This window comes from Pseudophryne corroboree, chromosome 3 (assembly GCF_028390025.1).
Source record: "Pseudophryne corroboree isolate aPseCor3 chromosome 3, aPseCor3.hap2, whole genome shotgun sequence".
NCBI lineage: Eukaryota > Metazoa > Chordata > Amphibia > Anura > Myobatrachidae > Pseudophryne > Pseudophryne corroboree.
In genome coordinates, this window is record NC_086446.1 from 708,953,386 (window position 1) to 708,974,288 (window position 20,903).

Below are 20,903 nucleotides of genomic sequence, written 5' to 3' on the forward strand. Positions count from 1 at the left end.
TTCGAGTGCCGCCTTGATGATTTATGTATGCCACGAGGTGGCGTTGTCCGACTGTACTTGAACAGGCCTGTTCTGTACCAGAGGCAGGGCAAGTTTCAGAGCACTGGACACTGCCCGCAATTCCAGAATATTTATCGGGAGGAGAGATTGCTCCCTGGTCCACCAACCCTGGAGAAAGTGTTGCTCCAACACCACGCCCCAACCCCGCAGACTGGCATCCGTCATCAGGAGGACCCAGTTGGAGATCCGGAAGGGACGACCCCTGCTCAACTGTTGGTCCTGTTAGCACCAGGTCAGTGACAGACGAACCTCTGGAGTCAAGGGGATCTTGTGAGATCTGATCCGGTGATGCAGGCCGTTCCACTTGGAAAGGATTAACCTCTGCAGAGGGCGGGAATGAAATTGAGCATACTCTACCATGTCAAAAGCCCACACCATGAGGCCTAGTACTTGCATCGCCGAGTGTATCGACACTCTTGGGTGAGAAAGGAAGTATCTTATCCTGTCCTGAAGCTTCAGGACCTTCTCTGGAGACAAGAACAAACGTTGGTTGTTTGTGTCCAGTAATGCCCCCAGGTGCACCATGCTCTGAGCAGGGACCAGTGAGGATTTCTTCAAATTGGTGAGCCACCCGTGTGCTTGTAGGAATTGGACCGTCAGTTCCAGATGATGGATGAGAACCTCTGGGGAGTTTGCCAGGATCAGCAAGTTGCCCAGATACGGCAGGATCCTGATACCTTGCCGACGGACAATGGCCGTCATGACTGCTATGACCTTGGTGAAGCTCCGAGGAGCTGTAGTCAGTCCAAAGGGCAAGGCTTGGAATTGATAATGTAGGTTGCCAATAGCAAACCGCAGATACTGCTGATGCGACATGGCAATAGGTATGTGTAGGTAAGCATCCTGTATGTCCAGGGATACCATATAATCCTTGGGCTCCAAAGCCAGAACAATAGAGCAAAGAGTTTCAATACGGAATTTGGATACCTTCACAAATTTGTTCAAAGATTTGAGGTTGATAATGGTCCGGGAGGATCCATTCGGCTTTGGAACTAGGAACAGCGTTGAATAGTACCCCCTGCCTTTCTGAGACAGAGGCACCGGCACAATCACTCCTGTGTCCAGGAGGGATTGTACAACCAAATGTAGAGTTTTTGCTTTTAACGGCTCCGAAGGGATAACCATTGAGCAAAACTGGCGAGGGGGACGTTTCTTGAAAGAGATGGCATATCCGTGAGTGACAACTTCCCGCACCCAGGCATCTGAAGTGGTCTTTAACCATACCTGGGTGAACTGTAGAAGTCGGCCTCCCACCCTGGGGTCCCCCAGGGGGAGGCCCGCCCCATCATGCAGCCGGCTTGTCTGATTTGGAAGCAGGCTGAAGGGTGGCCCAAGAACGTTTAGGTTTGGGCTTAGAGGTTTTGGAAGTGCAAGCTTGTCTCGGGTACGCCTGACCCTTTGCTTTACCTAGAGGTCGAAAGGTATGAAAGGTGGTACTCTTAGCCTTCGGAGTCGAAGGATTAGTACTTGGGAGACACGCAGTCTTGGCAGACGCCAAGTCAGTCACAATCTTGTTCAGATCTTCCCCAAATAGTATATCTCCCTTAAAAGGGAGCACCTCCAAGGTCTTCTTAGAGTCCAGGTCTACCGATCAGGACCGTAACCACAGAATCCGGTGAGCCAGTATGGACATAGAAGACGCTTTGGCCGCCATAACACCTGCATCAGATGCCGCCTCCTGAATGTAATAGGAGGCTGTGGTAATATATGATAGAAATTGTCTGGTATTATCAGTAAAATTCCTTGGTAGCTCTGCCTCAACTGCTTGAACCCAGGCTTCAATACCTTTTGCAGCCCAAGAGGCCACCACAGTGGGTCTATGTACAGCTCCTGCAAGAGTGTAAATAGACTTCAAGCAGCTCTCCACCCGCTTATCCGTCGGGTTCCTTCAGAGAAGTGACGGTGGTGACAGGCAGAGTAAATGACAAAACAAGACGGGCTACATGGAAGTCCACTGGTGGTGGTGTTTCCCACTTGGTACTTAACTCTGCAGAGATAGGGTAACGAGCTAGCATCTTTTTAGACAGGGAAAATTTATTTCCTGGAGACTCCCAGGATTCCTGACGTATGTCAATTAAATGGTCAGAATGTGGTAAGACTAATTTAATAACCTTCTGACGCTTGAATTTATCAGGTTTCTTAGACGTATTGACAGAATTATTCAACCAGTCATTAGCTACAGGAGTAATTCCAGAGGACTGGAAAAGAGCAAACGTAGTCTCACTGCACAAAAGTGGAAGCAAGGAAGAGGCAAACAACTACAGACCAGTGAGTCTTACATCAGTAGTAGGGAAATTGATGGAAACACTCTTAAAAGAAAGAGTTGTAGATTATCTCAAATCCGGCAATTTACAGGATCCCAAACAGCATGGATTCACTGGGGGGAGATCATGTCAAACAAATTTTATTGCCTTTTTTGACTGTGTGACTAAAGTGATGGATAAAGGTGGAGCCATGTATATAGCTTATCTAGACTATAGTAAGGCTTTTGACACTGTTCCACATCGCAGACTGTTAAATAAACTTGAAAGTTTGGAGATTGGATATTAGGATTATTGACTGGATAAGATCTTGGTTGAAGGATAGAAAACAGAGAGTTGTGGTAAATGGAGAGCATTCACAGGAGGGAAATGTTACCAGTGGAGTACCCCAGGGATCTGTACTTGGACCAGTGCTTTTTAATATCTTTATTGGTGACATTGCAAATGGCATTAAAGGGAAAGTATGCCTTTTTGCAGATGACTCAAAGGTATGCAACAGGGTAGACACACCAGGTGGGGTGAAACAAATGATTGAGGATCTAGGTAGACTAGAGGAATGGTCAAGAGTGTGGCAATTACAGTTTAATGCCAAAAAATGCTAAATCATGCACTTGGGTCTCAAAAATCCAAAGGCTAAATATAGTATTAATGGCACTATACTGGAAACTACTGAGGAGGAAAGGGATCTAGGAGTCACTATTTCAGGTGACTTAAAGGCAGGTAAGCAATGTAACAAAGCAATGATGAAGGCTAGTCAGATGCTTGGCTGCATTGGGAGAGGAATAAGCAGCAGAAAGAAAGAAGTAATAATGCCACTGTATAGGTCATTGGTACGGCCTCATCAAGAATACTGTGTTCAATTCTGGAGGCCATATCTTCAAAAGGATATTAATACATTAGAAACTGTACAAAGAAGAGCAACTAAAATGGTGCATGGCCTACATCACAAAACATACCCAGAAAGACTAAGAAATCTCAATATGTATAGTTTGGAGCAGAGAAGGGAAAGGGGGGACATGATAGAAACTTTCAAATATATCAAGGGTTTTATCAAAGTCCAGGAGGGAAACATTATCCAAATGAAGAGAAGCAATAGGACACGAGGACATGCGCTGAGACTGGAGGGGGGAGGTTCAGGGGAAATTTGAGGAAAAATTACTTCACAGAAAGGGTAGTGGACAAGTGGAATAGCCTCCCATCAGAGGTGGTAGAGGCTAAGACAGTAGAGCAATTTAAACATGCATGAGATAGACATAAGGATATCCTTACAAAGAAATAAGGATCAAATAAGGTTAGAGATAAAAATAATGTAAGAAAAAAAAAAGGGGTAGACTAGATGGGCCAAGTGGTTCTTATCTGCCATCAAATTCTTTGTTTCTATGTTTCTATGTATCTGGAGGGTCAGTCTCGTCATCAGTCTGAACAATCAGTTTGATAGCCTCCACTAGGTCAGGAACATCAACCTGTGTTGCAGATTCCACATCAGAAGCAGCTGTATCAGTGTCTGATGGGTCAGTATATTTCCCATCTTCATTGGATGACGTATCTGAAACATGAGTAGATTGTGAGGAAGAAATGGCCCGCTTAGATGACCTTTTGGTCCCAGTAGGGCGAGGGTTAGGCTTTTGTTTAACCAAGGACTGATTTAATTGCTGTAACTGAGTTAACAGAGTATCCGCCCATGGCGGATTGACTACCGGGACAATATGTAGCTGTAATGGCACAGGAGGTCCCACAGGGGGCATAAGTCGTGTTACAAGCGTAGTCAGCAAAGAAGAAAAAGCAGCCCAAGGTGGGTTTTGGTGTGCCACCGGTGCTGCAGGCTGACTGGGAGATGCAGAACACCCAGTACCTGTACCCTCAGCTGAAATCTTTTCCTCAGGTAAATCCATGGCGTCAGCACTGCATGAAGCAGGAGCGTCCACGGACTTCCCACCCTGTGCAGCAGACATTATTGGGAATGTAGCCTTAGGGCTGTAACACACTGGCCGGATTCTCCCGGGTGGCAAAAAGCCGGACAAACTTTGTCCGGCTTTTTGCCATCCGGGAGAAACCAGCAGAGTCTCGCACACAGGACGGCTTTGAGCCGTGTGTGATGCTGTGCGCATGCGCAGCATCAGACACGGCTTCAGAAAAAAACGTTGTGTGTGAAAGCTCCCCTTCACACACACGGTTCACTAGCTGCAAAGACGGCCCGGCAGCCGCCCGGCCGCCAGACCTTCCAGTGGTGAGACCCGGCTGCAACCCGGCAGCCGGGCCGGGGCCGTGCCCCTAAGGGCTAAAACACACTACCCGGCTTTTGCCGGCCGGGAAAAAGCCGTACGGCTTTTTCCCGTGCCGGCATTGTAGTTAACAGTGTGAGGGCTAGGGTCCCTTCACACTGCACGGCCCCGGCCCGGCTGCCGGGTTGCAGCCGGGTCTCACCACTGGAAGGTCCGGCGGCCGGGCGGCCGCCGGGCCGTCTTTGGAGCCAGTAAACCGTGTGTGTGAAGGGGAGCTTTCACACACAACGGTTTTTTCTGAAGCCGTGTCTGATGCTGCGCATGCGCACAGCATCACACACGGCTCAAAGCCGTCCTGTGTGACAGACACTGCCGGTTTCTCCCGGATGGCAAAAAGCCGGACAAAGTTTGTCCGGCTTTTTGCCATCCGGGAAAAACCGGAGTGTGTGTTACAGCCCTTAGGGCATAACAGTACAATATAGCTAGACAAGCACAATACCTGACAAAACCCCCTGTGTTATGTGACTGCAAATGCAGAGCACAAACAGATGATTTTAGTGGTATGAGGTGACTGAAATACACAGAGAAAAATACAAAACAGTATATCCTGTGGAACACTATATGGTATATAAGACCCTGATGCACTTAACCCCCGAGTGTACAGAATATAGTGATAGCTATATGTGTGAGATACACAGAATGGAAACCACACAGCAGCTATAGGCACACAGAGTCACATGTACAATGCAGAAATTATCCCATATAACAATAAAACTGCACTGGACTAGTAATATTACATATACATATATATATATATATATATATGTATGTATACAGATATAACAATGCACAGTAAACACTGGATGTATATCACAGAATACTTGTACTAAATATTCATATAGTTATGCACTTGTTCTTAACTAACGCTGTCTAAATGACATGTAGAATACTTAAGTGTCCTGTAAATGCACAGCGCTGATGAGACAGGCAGCTTTACAGAGGAGACAGTGCCCAGCAGTCCCAGGATCAGCGCAGCTCTGTGAAATGGCGCCCAAACACTGACAGGGGGTGAGGGAGAGAGAGAGATGCAGCTCCAAGGCAGGATCACCTGCTGTAGATGGCGCCTGGAGCTGGAGGAGGGGCTACAGGTCTGCGCCTTATCCCCTCTGCTGGACTTCACCACCGGGTACTATGGAGCTTATAGCAAACGGATTTTAGTAAATACAACCTGTGCTCCTTGCCCTGCTGGATATAGTGGGGTCCCTGCATGGCCACAGTGTCCACGCCAGTGGCACGGTCCATCTCCTGGGACCGCGTCCGGATCGCAATTTCGGCGGGTCCCACCTTGGGGACCCTCTTACCTCCTCCCTGAAGTGTGGCCACACGATCCAGGAGAGCAGCAGCGGTGATGTGTGCCTTATGGGAACCGGAGCGCCTCCGCTGCAAGTACCTGGCAACCAGGGTGCGGGAGTTTGCTTCGCCGCTGGCGGAGATGATGGAGCCGCAGCACAGAATGTCAGTGACATCCAGGGCATCTAGTGCCTGTGCGGCCCTTGAAGTCTTCTTTCTTCTCAGTAAAGCTCTTGTTAGGGCTGCCTAACGCAGCCCATCCTGTTAGCTGCCAGCACTGCAGGCACCAACTTACAAACTGAGCTTCAGTGCCTGGAGGCGGAGATATAGAGGAGGCGGTGCAGTGCATCCTGGCAACAGTCAAAGCTTTAGCCTGTTGGTGCCTCGGATCAAGATCCAACTCTACACCCCGATGTTATTCCCTGTGGAATACCAGTGTACCCCTCTGCAGAAAATGAATTTATTCCATTTTAGAATAAGTCTGTAACATAACAAAATGTGGAAAAAGTGAAGTGCTGTGAATACTTTCTGGATGCACTGTAGGGAAGAAAGATGTCAGAGTTGGTAGGAGGGAAGGAAAGGGGGGGGTCGGGAAATGGAGGAGGGGGGTTGCTCAGGTTCTGGTGGGATGTTATGTCCTGACGAATGGAGTTAATTTTGGATTTGAAGTAGGTGGCAAAGTCAAGAGCAGAAAGTGAAGAGGGGAGTTGAGGCAGGAGTGGGCAGAGGAGCGAGTTGACAGTGGCAAAGAGGCGCTGGGGGTTTGAGGATTGGGAGGAGATGAGGTTTTTGAAGTAAGATTGTTTAGAGAGGGTAAGGGCAGCAAAGTAGGATGAGAGCATAAATTTGTAGTGGAGGAAGTCCGCCTTAGAACGTGATTTTCTCCACTGTTGCTCAGTAGTACATGAGCATTTTTGCAGATATCTGGTGCATTTGGTTAGGTCGACAGGGTCAAAAGGTCAGCATGGAATAGTTAGACAGGGTCAAAAGGCCGACATGGAAATGATCGACACAAAAAAGGTCAACAATTTTTTTGGGAGGTGTTCTGCCACAAAAAAAAGCCCCATTAGTGTACCACTTCGCTCGCCATGCTTCGGGCAAGGTTACTATTTCCAGTAATACTCCGTGTGGATGGTAAAATATGAAATAGTTGAAAAAAATGCTTCATTTTTTTTTTAAACTGGGTCGACCATATGTGTGTCCACCATTGTTATGTCATCTTTTGAACCTGCTGATCTTTTGAACCTGTTGACCTTTTGAAGTGTCTACCTTTTACATGTCAAATTTTTTACCCTGTTAACCTAATGCATGTCGACCAATAGTGGTTGACCTTTTGACTGTAGACCTTTTAGTGTAGATCTACAGACCGGATACTGTGTGGACAAAACTAGACAAAAATGACTTACAGTACAGAACATAGCAGGACATGGACATGGTTTATAAACATTTCTGCATCAGCAGTCATAATACCCAAATAAGCAGAAGGGCAGAAGAACCCAAGAGTTTGGTGTCATTGTAGGCAGTGGGGAGGATATTATGGAATAAATGAGGGAAGGAAAAGCACACAAGAAGTATATAGCATAAAATGTCTCACCTTTCTCTCTGATGCATGGAATTGGTAGTCCACAGTTAAAAACCGAAACTTCACTGAAATCATTAAAAGGCTTGTCAGGGAAAATATATTTTCTTTTATTATCATGAAAATAATCATACAACTCATCACCATGAAAAATCTGAATGGACAATATTGATCGAATATTTTTATCTCGAAACACAATTGTAAGCAGCTTACTAGTTGAAGCTGAGATATGAATAATGGGAGATCACCAGTATTTGAAATCTCCACAATGCCAAAATTTGATTCCATGTTATCCTGACAACTCATTATACAAAGTTCAGTCCTACCTGTATCACCCGGCTTGTATGTGTCTTTATCCGTCTGAACGAGACACCGTTCATATGCTTTATGTATTAATATCTTCTTGGTCTCATTGACATTTAAGTGTTTCCCATGTGCAGATACACGGAACAACCAGACTGACCAATCTTCTACCACCACCACAGGGACCTGATGAGAATTGAAGGATCATTCATAGTCAACATTATTTGGCCAAATGCTACCAATCAGTCATCATTTATCTAGCGGATGTGAATTGAAAGTATAGACAGTACGGTATCCGGATGATAGGTCAACATTAATAAGGTCGATAGTCAATGGGTCAACCACTATTGGCCAACATGGTCAAATGGTCAAAAGGTCAACACAGCATGTGGTCGACATGCTTTACCATCCACATGGACTACGATTGGGAATAGTAACCTGTGCTGAGCATAGTGGTGGCGGAGCTGTGCACATTGCTTCGCTCGCCATGCAAGGCGACGTTGTGCACTAATTGGGGTCCCCAGTCATTTTTAGGAGTAAACGACACCAAGAAAACATAAAAAAACTCATGTTGACTTTTTCCTGTGTCAACCTTTTAACCATGTTGACTTTGTGCATGTCACCCTTTTGTGGTCGACCTAGACACTGCCGACCTTTTTCATGTCGACCTAATGATCCACACCTGACAGTACATAGATAGACAGTCAAAAGGTCAACACCAGATGGTCAACAGGTAAAAACCGGTCGACAGGGTCAAAAGATCAATGCAGTCAAAAGGTCGACAGTAAAATGGTTTTGTTTCAAGAAATTGTCAGTACTTCTTACCCCTTAACAGTTCTTAAATGATTGTTAGAGCTCTGGTGTGACTATGATATTTGCTGTAAAGATATGTGCTCTTAAATAAACAAAATAAAAAAAAAGATTTTAAATTAAATTCTGTAGTTGTGGACCAGGAAATATCCAGTTGCTAAATTGTAAGCATTTCACTACAAACTTCCGGTACAGTGGTGGTCATTCCGAGTTGTTCGCTCGTTATTTTTTTTCGCAACGGAGCGATTAGTCGCTAATGCGTATGCGCAATATCCGCAGTGCGACTGCGCCAAGTAAATTTGCTATGCAGTTAGGTATTTTACTCACGGCATTACGAGTTTTTTTCTTCGTTCTGGTGATCGTAATGTGATTGACAGGAAGTGGGTGTTTCTGGGCGGAAACAGGCCGTTTTATGGGTGTGTACGAAAAAACGCTACCGTTTCTGGGAAAAACGCGGGAGTGGCTGAAGAAACGGAGGAGTGTCTGGGCGAATGCTGGGTGTGTTTGTGACGTCAAACCAGGAACGACAAGCCCTGAACTGATCGCAGATGCCGAGTAAGTGTGGAGCTACTCAGAAACTGCTAAGAAGTGTCTATTCGCAATTCTGCTAATCTTTCGTTAGCAATTTTGATAAGCTAAGATTCACTCCCAGTAGGCGGCGGCTTAGCGTGTGCAAAGCAGCTAAAAGCAGCTTGCAAGCGAACAACTCGGAATGAGGGCCAGTGTTAGTTGAAAAACACACATTTCATCTAGGAAAATATACTCACCTTGAAAGAGAAACATTGGGAATATTCCGGGGTGTTTATTTTCTGCTCAGCAACAACCTGAACTTTTTCATCTTTCTGTAGTTCCAGTCTAACGTCAATCACTTCATCCAGATCAAGGAAGGTCACGCAGGCTTTCTGCTGCGATCCCTGCACTAACTGTGCAGGAACGGTGATCACATAGTGCCTATATAGACATAGGATACGGAAAGACCAAGGACAATTATTAATTGTAGCAAACAAAAAAACAAAAGCAATAAAATGTAGTATACAGCTAAATTCAGCAATAATTTATTTATGAGGGTATAAATCAGTTATCAGGGGTGTTTTTCCCATTCATGGAATCCCATGTACAGTATTTCAAGTTTCAGGAAGGGAAAATTATACATTTGCATGTAGTTATTTTAATGGAAAAAAAATAGAAAAAAGGTTTATCTACTGTATATATCTTGACCAGACAGTGAGAATATAATATATATATATATATATATATATATATATATATATATACATATACATATACACATATACACACACACACACACACACTGGTTGAGTGTCGCATATCCAAATATTCCGAAATACGGAATATTCTGAAATATGGAAAAAAAATTGAGTGAGAGGGAGATAGTGAAACCTTTGTTTTCTGATTGCTTAAGGGTGGTCATTCCGAGTTGTTCGCTCTGTAAATTTCTTCGCATCGCAGCGATTTTCCGCTTATTGCGCATGCGCAATGTTCGCACTGCGACTGCGCCAAGTAAATTTGCTATGCAGTTAGGAATTTTACTCACGGCATTACGAGGTTTTTTCTTCGTTCTGGTGATCGTAATGTGATTGACAGGAAGTGGGTGTTTCTGGCCGGAAACTGGACGTTTTATGGGAGTGTGTGAAAAAACGCTACCGTTTCTGGGAAAAACGCAGGAGTGGCTGGAGAAACGGAGGAGTGTCTGGGCGAACGCTGGGTGTGTTTGTGACATCAAACCAGGAACGACAAGCACTGAACTGATCGCACTGGCAGAGTAAGTCTCGAGCTACTCAGAAACTGCACAGAGAAGTCTTTTCGCAATATTGCGAATCTTTCGTTCGCAATTTTGATAAGCTAAGATTCACTCCCAGTAGGCGGTGGCTTAGCGTGTGCAAAGCTGCTAAAAGCAGCTTGCGAGCGAACAACTCGGAATGAGGGCCAATGTACACAAACTTTGCTTAATACATAAAGTTACTAAAAATATTGTATTAAATGACCTTCAGGCTGTGTGTTTAAGGTGTATATGAAAAATATATGAATTGTGTCAGGGGCGGATCCAGAAGAAAATTATAGGGGGGACACCATGGAAGGGGCAAGTACATTTGCGTGCGGCTTCGGTGCATGTGAGGTGGCGCTTCTTATACAATGCCCACAGTTGTAGCGCTCATTATGCAATGTCCACTGTACTGGTAGTGCCCCTTATATAGACCCCATAGTAGTGGTGCCCCTTATGCAATGCCCGTAGTGCCCCCAGTAGTAATGTTGCCTGTAGTAATGCCCTCAGTCATTTGGCGCCCTAGTAGCTATGCCCCCAGTGGTAATGCCCCTGCAGTTATGACACCAGTAGTTTACCCCCCCCCCCCTTTAGTTTAGCCTCCCAGTGGTAATGCCCCCAGTAGTTTGCCTGCTTGTAGTTTAGCCACCAGTAGTAATGCCCCCCAGTAATAATGCCCCCAGTAGATGGCCCCCAGTAAAAATGTCCCCCAGTAGCTGCCCCCAGTAGTATTGCCCCAATAGATGACCCCCCAATAGTAATGCCCCCAGTAGATGCCCCCAGTAATAATGCCACCAGTAATTTGCCCCCAGTAGTAATGCCCCCCCAGTAGTAATGCCCCTTGTTGATGCACCCCAGTAGTAATGCCCCCAGTAGATGCTCCCCCGGTAATAATGCCCCTAGTAGTAATGCCCCCCCCCACCCAGTAGTAATGTCCCTTGTTGATGCCCCCAGTAGTAACGCCCCTTGTTGATGCCCCCAGTAGTAATGCCCATAGTAGATGTTCCCCCAGTAGTAATGCCCCCCCACCCAGTAGTAATATCCCTTGTTGATGCCCCCAGTAGTAGTGCCCCCAGTAGATGCTCCCCCAGTTATAATGCCCCCTGTAGTAATGCCCCCCCAGTAGTAATGCCCCTTGTTGATGCCCCCAGTAGTAATGTCACCCTGTAGTTTGCACCCAGTAGATGCCCCCGCTGCACTGAGGAAGAGAAAACACAACATACTTACCAAGCCCCGTTCCCACTTCCAGACCTCTGCAGTCCTCCTCCTCTTGGTGTCCTCTCCTCAGCACTATGAGAGAGACGTCATGACTGACGTCTCTCTCATAGCGCACGCCGCACAGTGACAGTGCTCAGTACTGAGCTCCGGCCTCCGGCTGCCGCTGTGCATGGAGACGGGCGCCCGCTGGTAACACAATCTCAGCGGGCGCCCGTCATCTCCCTGTGCGGCGCCGGGGGGACGACGACGGGGGGATGGAGGGACGGGGGACGGAGGGACTGGGGTCGGAGGCCACAAACGACAGGGGGGGCATGGGCCCGAGTGCCCCCCCCCATGGATCCGACACTTAATTGTGTGTATGTACGCAAACTTTGTTTAATGCACAAAGTTATTAAAAATATTGTCTAAAATTACCTTCAAGCTGTTAGACTTGGGTCCCATCGCCATGATATCTTATTATGGTATGCAATTATTCCAATACGGAAAAATCCAATATCCAAAATACTTCTGGTCACAAGCATTTTGGATATGGGATACTCAACCTGTATATGTATATATATATATATATATATTAGAGATGTGCGCCGACCCCCGTGTTTTGGTTTTGGATGCATATTTTTTTTAAAAAATCATAAAAACAGATAAAATCACAGAATTCGGGCCAGTTTTTGTTCCTACAGTATTATTAACATCAATAACATTAATTTCCACTCATTTCCAGTCAATTTTGACAACCTCACAACTCACAATATTGTTTTCATCCAATTTAGGCCAAAAGGTTGCAACGTGGTAGCTGAATGACTCTAAGCTGAGTGACAGAAGTGGGTGGCACAAACATATGGCACTTAAACTTCCAACATGGCACAGCTAGGAAGCAGAGTGATACTGCAGTGGTAGACAGGATGACAGTTTAATAAACTATGAAAATGTCTGTCATCTACACAAGAAGACAGTCAGCAATGCTCCAAACAGCATATAATGCAAAGAAAAGAGGTGCAAGATAGAATTGTCCTTGGGCCTTCCCATCACCCTTATGTTGTTTATATTAAACAGGGCATGCACAGTTTAACAAACCAATCACTTCCGCAACAGGGACTGCCACTTGTGGATGAATAGATTGGTTTGTTTGGGCCCCCACAAAACAAGCTGCCAATGGGCAGTGAACATTGCTAGCAATGATCTCTACATACACAAACTGGCTCTACATAGGCAAGTTGACATCATCATCATCATCATCATCATCATCATCATCATCATCATTCGATTCCGTATCAGTTTGTGCATCATCTTCTTCACACAATATTAATTTGTCCCCACTGGAATCCACCATTACAGGTGCCTCTGTATTTTTTTTACGTAATTGCCTCGTGGAATTGGTCATTCGTTTTGATTAACACCATCTTTTCCACATTTTGGAAATGGCTTCACTGAAAGCTTTCTGAGTACACACTGGGGTGTGGGCAACATAAGTAAAGCAAAAGTCAGTTTGTGCAAGAACCTCCAAATTGCTTTGATTGTACTGCCAGTAGTGAAATTGATGCCTACCTCACAATTGTAGGCAGTTCTTTTAGGCCCGATCAGATGTCATAAGGTTTTGCTGATTGATCTGCATCACCACCAGCGGGTCTCTTACGAAAATTGAGCTTTTCCTGGTAGCATCATTTGTCAGAGAAACCGAAGGAGATGTTGCCATGTCACGTACCACTTGAGCTGACAATTTGTTCAAAAATAGCTCTTTGCATTTCTTCAGATTGTGTCCATCGGAAAGAAAGATACAATGTACGGCTTAAACCTAGGATCAATTATGGACACCAAAATATAGTGATCTGATTTCAAGAGATTGATGACCCTTGGATCCTGGTGAAGTGAATGAAGGGCTTGATCTACATGTTCAGCATGCTTAGCGGACTCGCTTCATTTCAGCTCCTCCTTCAGTTTCTTCATCTGCCTTTCTAAGATTCTAATAACAGGAATTACCTGACTCAAGCTGGGAGTGTCTGAACTAACTTCACATGTGGCAACTTCAAAGGGTTTCAGAACCTTGCACAACATGGAAAGTATTATCCACTTCACTTGAGTAAGGTATATTTCTCTAACATCCATAAGGGATACTGGGGTTCACTTGGTACGATGGGGTATAGATGGGGTCCAAAGGAGCCGGTGCACTTTAAATTTCTTCAACAGGGTGTGCTGGCTCCTCCCCTCTATGCTCCCTCCTACAGCCTGTATAGGTAAAACTGTGCCCGTAGAAGAATGGACATACTTGAGAGAAGGAACATAACAATGAGTGGTGAGATTCATACACCAGCACACCAGTAACATATAACAACCAGCAATGGCTGGTAACAAAACAGCAACAGCTGAACCGGTAACTTCTGTAAAAGAAAACACCTGCAGACAAGTCCACACACTGAGGCACTGAACTACGAGAAAAGGATTTACCGGTAGGTATTAAAATGCTATTTTCTCTAACATCCATAAGGGTTACTGGGGTTCACTTAGTACGATGGGGACGTCCCAAAGCTTCCAGAACGGGCGGGAAAGTGCGGAGACATCTGCAGCACCGCCTGCCCAAACTGGGTATCCTCTTCAACTGGGTATGCTGGCTCCTCCCCTCTATGCCCCCTCCTACAGCCAGTTTAGAAAAATGTGCCCTCAGGAGAGGATGCACACTATATGAGCTCCAGAGAGTTTTTCTTCAGTTTATTTTGAACTTTGTAATTTTCGGTATGCTGTTTGAGCAACAGTATACCTGCACCATGGGAGTTAGGGGGGGGCGGTTACTGGTCTTTTCAGGCATCAGAGCTGCTTCCCCGCTGCAGGACCACCGTCCTGAGAGGTTGTTGGTACCGCAGGGCATTGCGCCTTGGCGAACACAATCGCAGCACGCCGCACACCCATAACATAGCCTGAAGGTGAGAAGAGTGGTGAGTACAAACCGGGACCCTGCTAGGGGGGTCCCCCGGTTCTTGGTGCAACGCAGATGCAGGGGCGGCATATGGAACCCTCCCGGGGGGATCCGCTATAGCCCCCCTGTGTACACTGGCAGCGGTAGTGAAAACTAACATTTATGTGATTTTTACACTTAGGGAGACTTTGCCAGTATAAATAACTATAAAGCTCTGGCGCCATTGAGGGGACCAGCGGCGTTTTGGTGCCTTCCTCTACTTAAAGCTGCAGCAGTAAGGACACACAGCTCCTCCAGACACTCCAGGATATGCAGGACACTGGTACAGGGGTGTAAAAACGGGGGAGAGCTGCTATTTTACACAATTAGTGTCCTAAAAAGGACAAGTACTCCTGTGTTGCATTGTGAGATATATATATATATATATATATATATAAAGCCTACAGTCTTACTGACAGGCTTGGGTGTGCTGTCCCTCTCTCACTCTATGTCTCCTTCTCACATACAGTAAGGGCTGACTTTCTATTGTAATTACGTGTGTGTGTGTGTGTGTGTGTGTGTGTGTGTGTGTGTGTGTGTGTGTGTGTGTTGGAGTGTTGTCTACTAAAAACATGGTGAAACACCGATTATGCAGTGTATGTCATACCAGAATCTCTCCCTCTACAACTGGTTCTCTATCATGTGAACAATGGCCCTCATTCCGAGTTGATCGCTCGCAAGGCGATTTTAGCAGAGTTGCTCACGCTAAGCCGCCGCCTACTGGGAGTGTATCTTAGCATCTTAAAATTGCGACCGAAGTAATCGCAATATTGCGATTACACACCTCGTAGCAGTTTCTGAGTAGCTCCAGACTTACTCGGCATCTGCGATCAGTTCAGTGCTTGTCGTTCCTGGTTTGACGTCACAAACACACCCAGCGTTCGCCCAGACACTCCTCCGTTTCTCCGGCCACTCCTGCGTTTTTTCCGGAAACGGTAGCGTTTTTTCCCACACGCCCATAAAACGGCCTGTTTCCGCCCAGTAACACCCATTTCCTGTCAATCACATTACGATCGCCAGAACGATGAAAAAGCCGTGAGTAAAATTACTAAGTGCATAGCAAATTTACTTGGCGCAGTCGCAGTGCGAACATTGCGCATGCGCACTAAGCGGAAAATCGCTGCGATGCGATGAAATTTACCGAGCGAACAACTCGGAATGAGGGCCAATGTAGTCAGTCTTCCCAAGTCAGTGCCATAAAATCTATGATGGCAGACATGTCATCCCAACTCACTGCTAATAATCAGAAGACACAACAACTGCAGCAGGCTGGGCAGACCTGACTGCAAAGGCAGAAAAACAGCCCCCCCTCCCTGGTTCAGGGCCACAACAATGTGGGCTGCCTGATTTACTCTCAGAATCTGAGGAAGAGGTACAGGAGGAGGGGGAAGAATTAGATCCTATTACAGAGAATTCCACTTCTGCACAGGGTATTGAGCCCCTCATACTGGCCATCAGGGATGTATTAAAAATCCCTTTGAAAGATGCTGCAACATCGCAGTCATTTTTCCTTGCACAGAAAAAGCTTAGTGTCACTTTCCCTGATTCTCCAGAACTAGATGACATATTTAAGCAAGCCTGGAAAAATCCTGACAAAAAATATCAGGTTACAAAATGGTTTTTGCACACTTTCCCATTTACACCTGAAGATAGAAAAAATTGGAAAGAACTCCCAGCCGTAGATATATCAGTCTCCTGCCTCTCAAAAAAGGTGGTACTACCAGCTCCTGGCTCCTTTACTTTAAAAGACCATGGGTATAGGAAGATAGAAACTACCCTACAATCTATTTACACAGCGGCTGGCGTATCGCAAAGACCTGTGCTTGCGAGTTGCTGGATGTCACATGCCATTCATACATGGGCGACTCAAATTCAAGAGGGACATGCCGGGGATATGACCCTGGTCACTACAGTGACTTTCATAAAACACATTCAAGACACTGCACACGTCCTGTGTGATTCGCTCAAGGAAATAGCTGCTATAAATGCTAGGACCACTGCCATGACGGTGTCAGCGCGCAGAGCTTTGTGGCTGCATCAGTGGATAGCAGACGCAGATTCCAAGTGCAGTGTGGAGTCTCTTCCCTTCTCAGGGGAGTGGCTATTCGGGGTTGAGTTGGATACGTGGATTTCTAAGGTTACTGCTTGCAAATCCACGTTTCTCCCCTCTGGGGCTCCGCCGGCTAGGCGTTCCTACCCGGGGCTGTCTACCCAGTCCTTTCGGACTACAAGATTTAGATAAAGAACCAGAGGTGGCTCCAATGCAGCGAGAGGCACCAGAGGTAAGGCACGAAAACCAGCCGCCGCAGGTTCTCAGGATCACAGCACCAGTTCAGCCCCCACTAAGGCCTCAGCATGACGGTGCTCCCACACCCCGAGAGGATCTCGAGGTGGGAGCTCGACTGCGTCACTTCAGCCGCGTCTGGGAAAACTTCTGCCTGGATACCTGGGTAAAGGACCTCATTTCTCAGGGCTACAAGCTGGAGTTCGACAGCGCTCCTCCCCAACGATTTTTCAAATCAAGCTTACCAGTTTTAGAGGATACATGAGTTACGCTGCAACGGGCCATCCTAAAGTTGGTCCAGTCCCAAGTCAATGTTCCAGTGCCTCTGCAGCAACAAGGAAAGGGTTACTACTCCAGCCTGTTTGTGGTTCCGAAACTGGATGGTTCGGTAAGGCCCATTCTGAATCTAAAATCCTTGAACCCTTACCTAAAGGTTTTCAAGTTCAAGATGGAATCCTTGCGAGCAGTGATTGCAGGTCTGGAAGAATGGGAGTTCATGGTCTCGCTGGATATAAAGGACGCCAATCTCCATATCCCAATTTGGACGCCTCACCAGGCTTACCTGGGGTATGCCTTGCTAACCGATCACTACCAGTTCCAGGCGCTACCCTTCGGTCTGTCCACAGCGCCGAGGGTCATCACGAAGGTAATGGCGGAGATGATGTTCCAGCTTCGAATTCAGGGGGTCAATATTGTCCCTTACCTGGACGATCTCTTGATAAAAGCGAGATCCAGGGAGCGTCTATTGCTCAGTATAGACCACACTATTCAGCTTCTGTCACATCATGGGAGGATCTTCAATTTAAAGATGTGTCACCTGGTGCCTACTCAGTGGCTCCTGTTCCCGGGAATGGTTCTCGATACTGTGGCCCAGAGAGTGTTCCTCCCAGAGGACAAAGCAAGAACACTCCAGGAGATGGTCCGACTGGTCTTGCGGCCTACTCGGATAGCCATCCATCTTTGCATAAGATTGTTGGGAAATATGGTGGCCTCTTACGAGGCCATCCAGTACGGAAGGTTCCATGCCAGAACTTTTCAATTAGATCTCCTGAGCAAGTGGTCCGGCTCTCATCTCCAGATGCACCGGATAATACGCCTGTCACCTCAGGCCAGGATTTTCCTCCTGTGGTGGCTAAAGTCCTCAAACCAGCTGGAAGGTCGAAGTTTCGGGATTCAGGATTGGATCCTTCTCACGACAGATGCGAGTCTGAGAGGATTGGGAGCTGTCAACCAAGGGGCTCAGTTCCAGGGCAGATGGTCAGCCCACGAAGCCCTAATTCCAATCAACATTCTGGAACTTCGGGCAGTTGAAGAGGATACCCAGTTTGGGCAGGCGGTGCTGCAGTTGTCTCCGCACTTTCCCGCCCGTTCTGGAAGCTTTGGGACGTCCCCATCGTACTAAGTGAACCCCAGTATCACTTATGGATGTTAGAGAAAATAGGATTTTAATACCTACCGGTAAATCCTTTTCTCGTAGTTCATAAGGGATACTGGGCGCCCGCCTCAGTGCGTGGACTTGTCGGCAGGTGTTTACTTTAACAAAAGTTACTGGTTCAGCTGTTGCTGTTTTGTTACCAGCCATTGCTGGTTGTTTTATGTTACTGGTGTGCTGGTGTATGAATCTCACCACTCATTGTTGTTATGTTCCTTCTCTCAAGTATGTCCATTCTCCTTTGGGCACAGCTTTACCTATACAGGCTATAGGAGGGAGCATAGAGGGGAGGAGCAGGCACACCCAGTTGAAGAAATTTAAAGTGCACCAGCTTCTTTGGACCCCATCTATAACCCATCGTACTAAGTGAACCCCAGTATACCTTATGGACTATGAGAATTTACCGGTAGGTATTAAAATCCTATTTTTCCCTCCTTTCCCTATGTCATAAGTCGTTATGTAGCCTTGAACTGCCTTTTGCTGCTCCTCCATCTGTTGAAGCATATAAAGGGTAGAATTCCACCTAGTTACTACCTCTTGCTTCAGCAAATGGCAAGGCAAATTCAACAGTACTTTCAGGGGGTGGTATTTAGTTTGCCGGCTGATGGGATCCCGGCGCACAGTATACCGTTGCCGGAATTCCGACACCCGGCATACCAACACCTTTTCTCCCTCTAGGGGGTCCACGACTCACCGGAGGGAGAATAGATAGCGTGATGCACGTAGCGTGCCACCGTGCCCACAAGGGGCTCATTTGCGCTCGCCCAGCTATCGGTATGCCGGCGGTCAGGATTCCGGCGCCGGCATGCTGTCCGCCGGGAGCCCGGCCACCGGCATACCATACTACACCCCTTTCAGGTGCTGTAATCTTCAACACAGACCTGCTGAATGTCGAAAATGTCCCCTCTTTTTTCAGACTACAGATAACATCTCCTGCACGCCTCTGTCATTTCTTTAAAAATTTTGCACCACCAAATTACTTGTGTGAGCAAAACAGGGTACATATTGGAATTCACCCAGCTTTCACAATATGCTTTCACAATATTGGTGGCATTGTCCGAAATCACAAATCCCCAGGATTTCCTGAGGAAGCCCCTTCTAGGGGTGAAATGCGTCGATAGGAGCTGAAGTCTGCTGGCAGACCCCTCACCAACCTGGACTCCATACAGGACTTATATCGATGAAGGTAAAATTTGGACAATTGCACTTAAGGTGTCTATGCATTTTGGTATAAACCAAAGGACTTGGGCATATTATCCCAGTGGAGGATTGGAACGCTGAAAGGCAACTCCTATTAACAACAAACATATTGCTATCATTGAAAAGTTGGAAAATCACTACTCAATTCCTATATGGTCTGGGAGTAACCCGCTACCCTGAAGTGTATTCCAAGACCAAATAAACAACAAATGTGTTTTTTATGTTAAATGTTATATGTGAGTGTTGTCAAAGTAGTGTCTATATTGTTATGTATACCGGTATTAGGTTGTTTTTAAACCTAAGTGAATAAGACCACATACTTAACCATTTTTAATAGAAGCACATAAAGATTTTGAAAAAAAAACTTTTTTCTGAATAAAGCACAAATTATCTTATATATTGTGATTTATTGTTGCGCTAGAGTATAACCCCTGTATTCAGTCACACATGACTGCACCTCGCATAATTGTGTGGTAAAGATGATTGTACTATGGTGCAGTTTACAACCCCCATACTCTTTCTCTGTTATATATATATATATATAGAGAGAGAGAGAGAGAGAGAGAGAGAGAGAGAGAGAGAGAGACTCTCCTATTGCGCTAATAAGGATTTTTAAACAGAAATTTGGCAGGCTGCCTTACATCACTAAGGGGGTCATTCCGAGTTGATCGCTCGCTTGCTGTTTTTAGCAGCCATACAAACGCATAGTCGCCACCCACGGGGGAGTGTATTTTCACTTTGCAAGTGTGCGAACGCTAGTGCAGCTGAGTTCTGCAAACACATTTTGTGCAATTTCTGAGTAGCTCAGAACTTACTCAGCCCTTGCGATCACTTCAGCCTGTCTGGTCCCGGAATTTACATCAGACACCCGGCCTGCAAATGCTTGGACACGCCTGCGTTTTTCCAAACACTCCCAGAAAATGGTCAGTTGACACCCACAAACGCCTTCTTCCTGTCAATCTCCTTGCGATCGGCTGTGCGAATGGATTCTTCGTTAAATCCATCGTCAAGCAATGAACCGCTTTGTACCCATACGACGCGCCTGTGCATTGCGGTGCATACCCATGCGCAGTAGTGACCTGATCGCTGCGCTGCGAAAAATGGCAGCATGCGATTAGGTCGGAATGACCCCCTAAGTTCTCTGTTAGATAGAACTCAAAGAATAGGAAACATACAGTAATAGTGAGATTAGCACCCCAGGGTTCAATCAACACCCGACTGATTATCACACCCACAGAAAGTTTTACATATGCACAAAGGTGAAAATATAACCTTCAACAAGGAGTAATAATATACAATGTGTTCCTCTGAAACAATTTATTCAAATTCATAAAAAATGTCCATAATCACGCAAAAATTACTGAAATTTCTTCCAAATCTTGATACAACTTGAGAATCACCACAGACATTGATGTACAGATGTATGGATGTTTCTTTACAAACGCCTCCTTATA

The 20,903-nt window shown here is 46.1% G+C and overlaps 1 protein-coding gene across 2 annotated transcripts in view; it reads right to left on the reverse strand.

The window, feature by feature from the left end:
* LOC135056662 (alpha-2-macroglobulin-like) overlaps nucleotides 1–20,903 on the reverse strand; it is a 644,880-nt gene that overhangs the window by 568,320 nt on the left and 55,657 nt on the right. For both annotated transcript variants that reach the window (XM_063962106.1, XM_063962105.1), the window contains exons 2-4: nucleotides 9,353–9,536; nucleotides 7,799–7,961; nucleotides 7,488–7,540 (exon numbers count right to left, since the gene is read on the reverse strand). In XM_063962106.1, coding sequence (XP_063818176.1) covers nucleotides 7,488–7,540; nucleotides 7,799–7,961; nucleotides 9,353–9,536 — 400 coding nt within the window. The remainder of the gene's footprint in view (nucleotides 1–7,487; nucleotides 7,541–7,798; nucleotides 7,962–9,352; nucleotides 9,537–20,903) is intronic.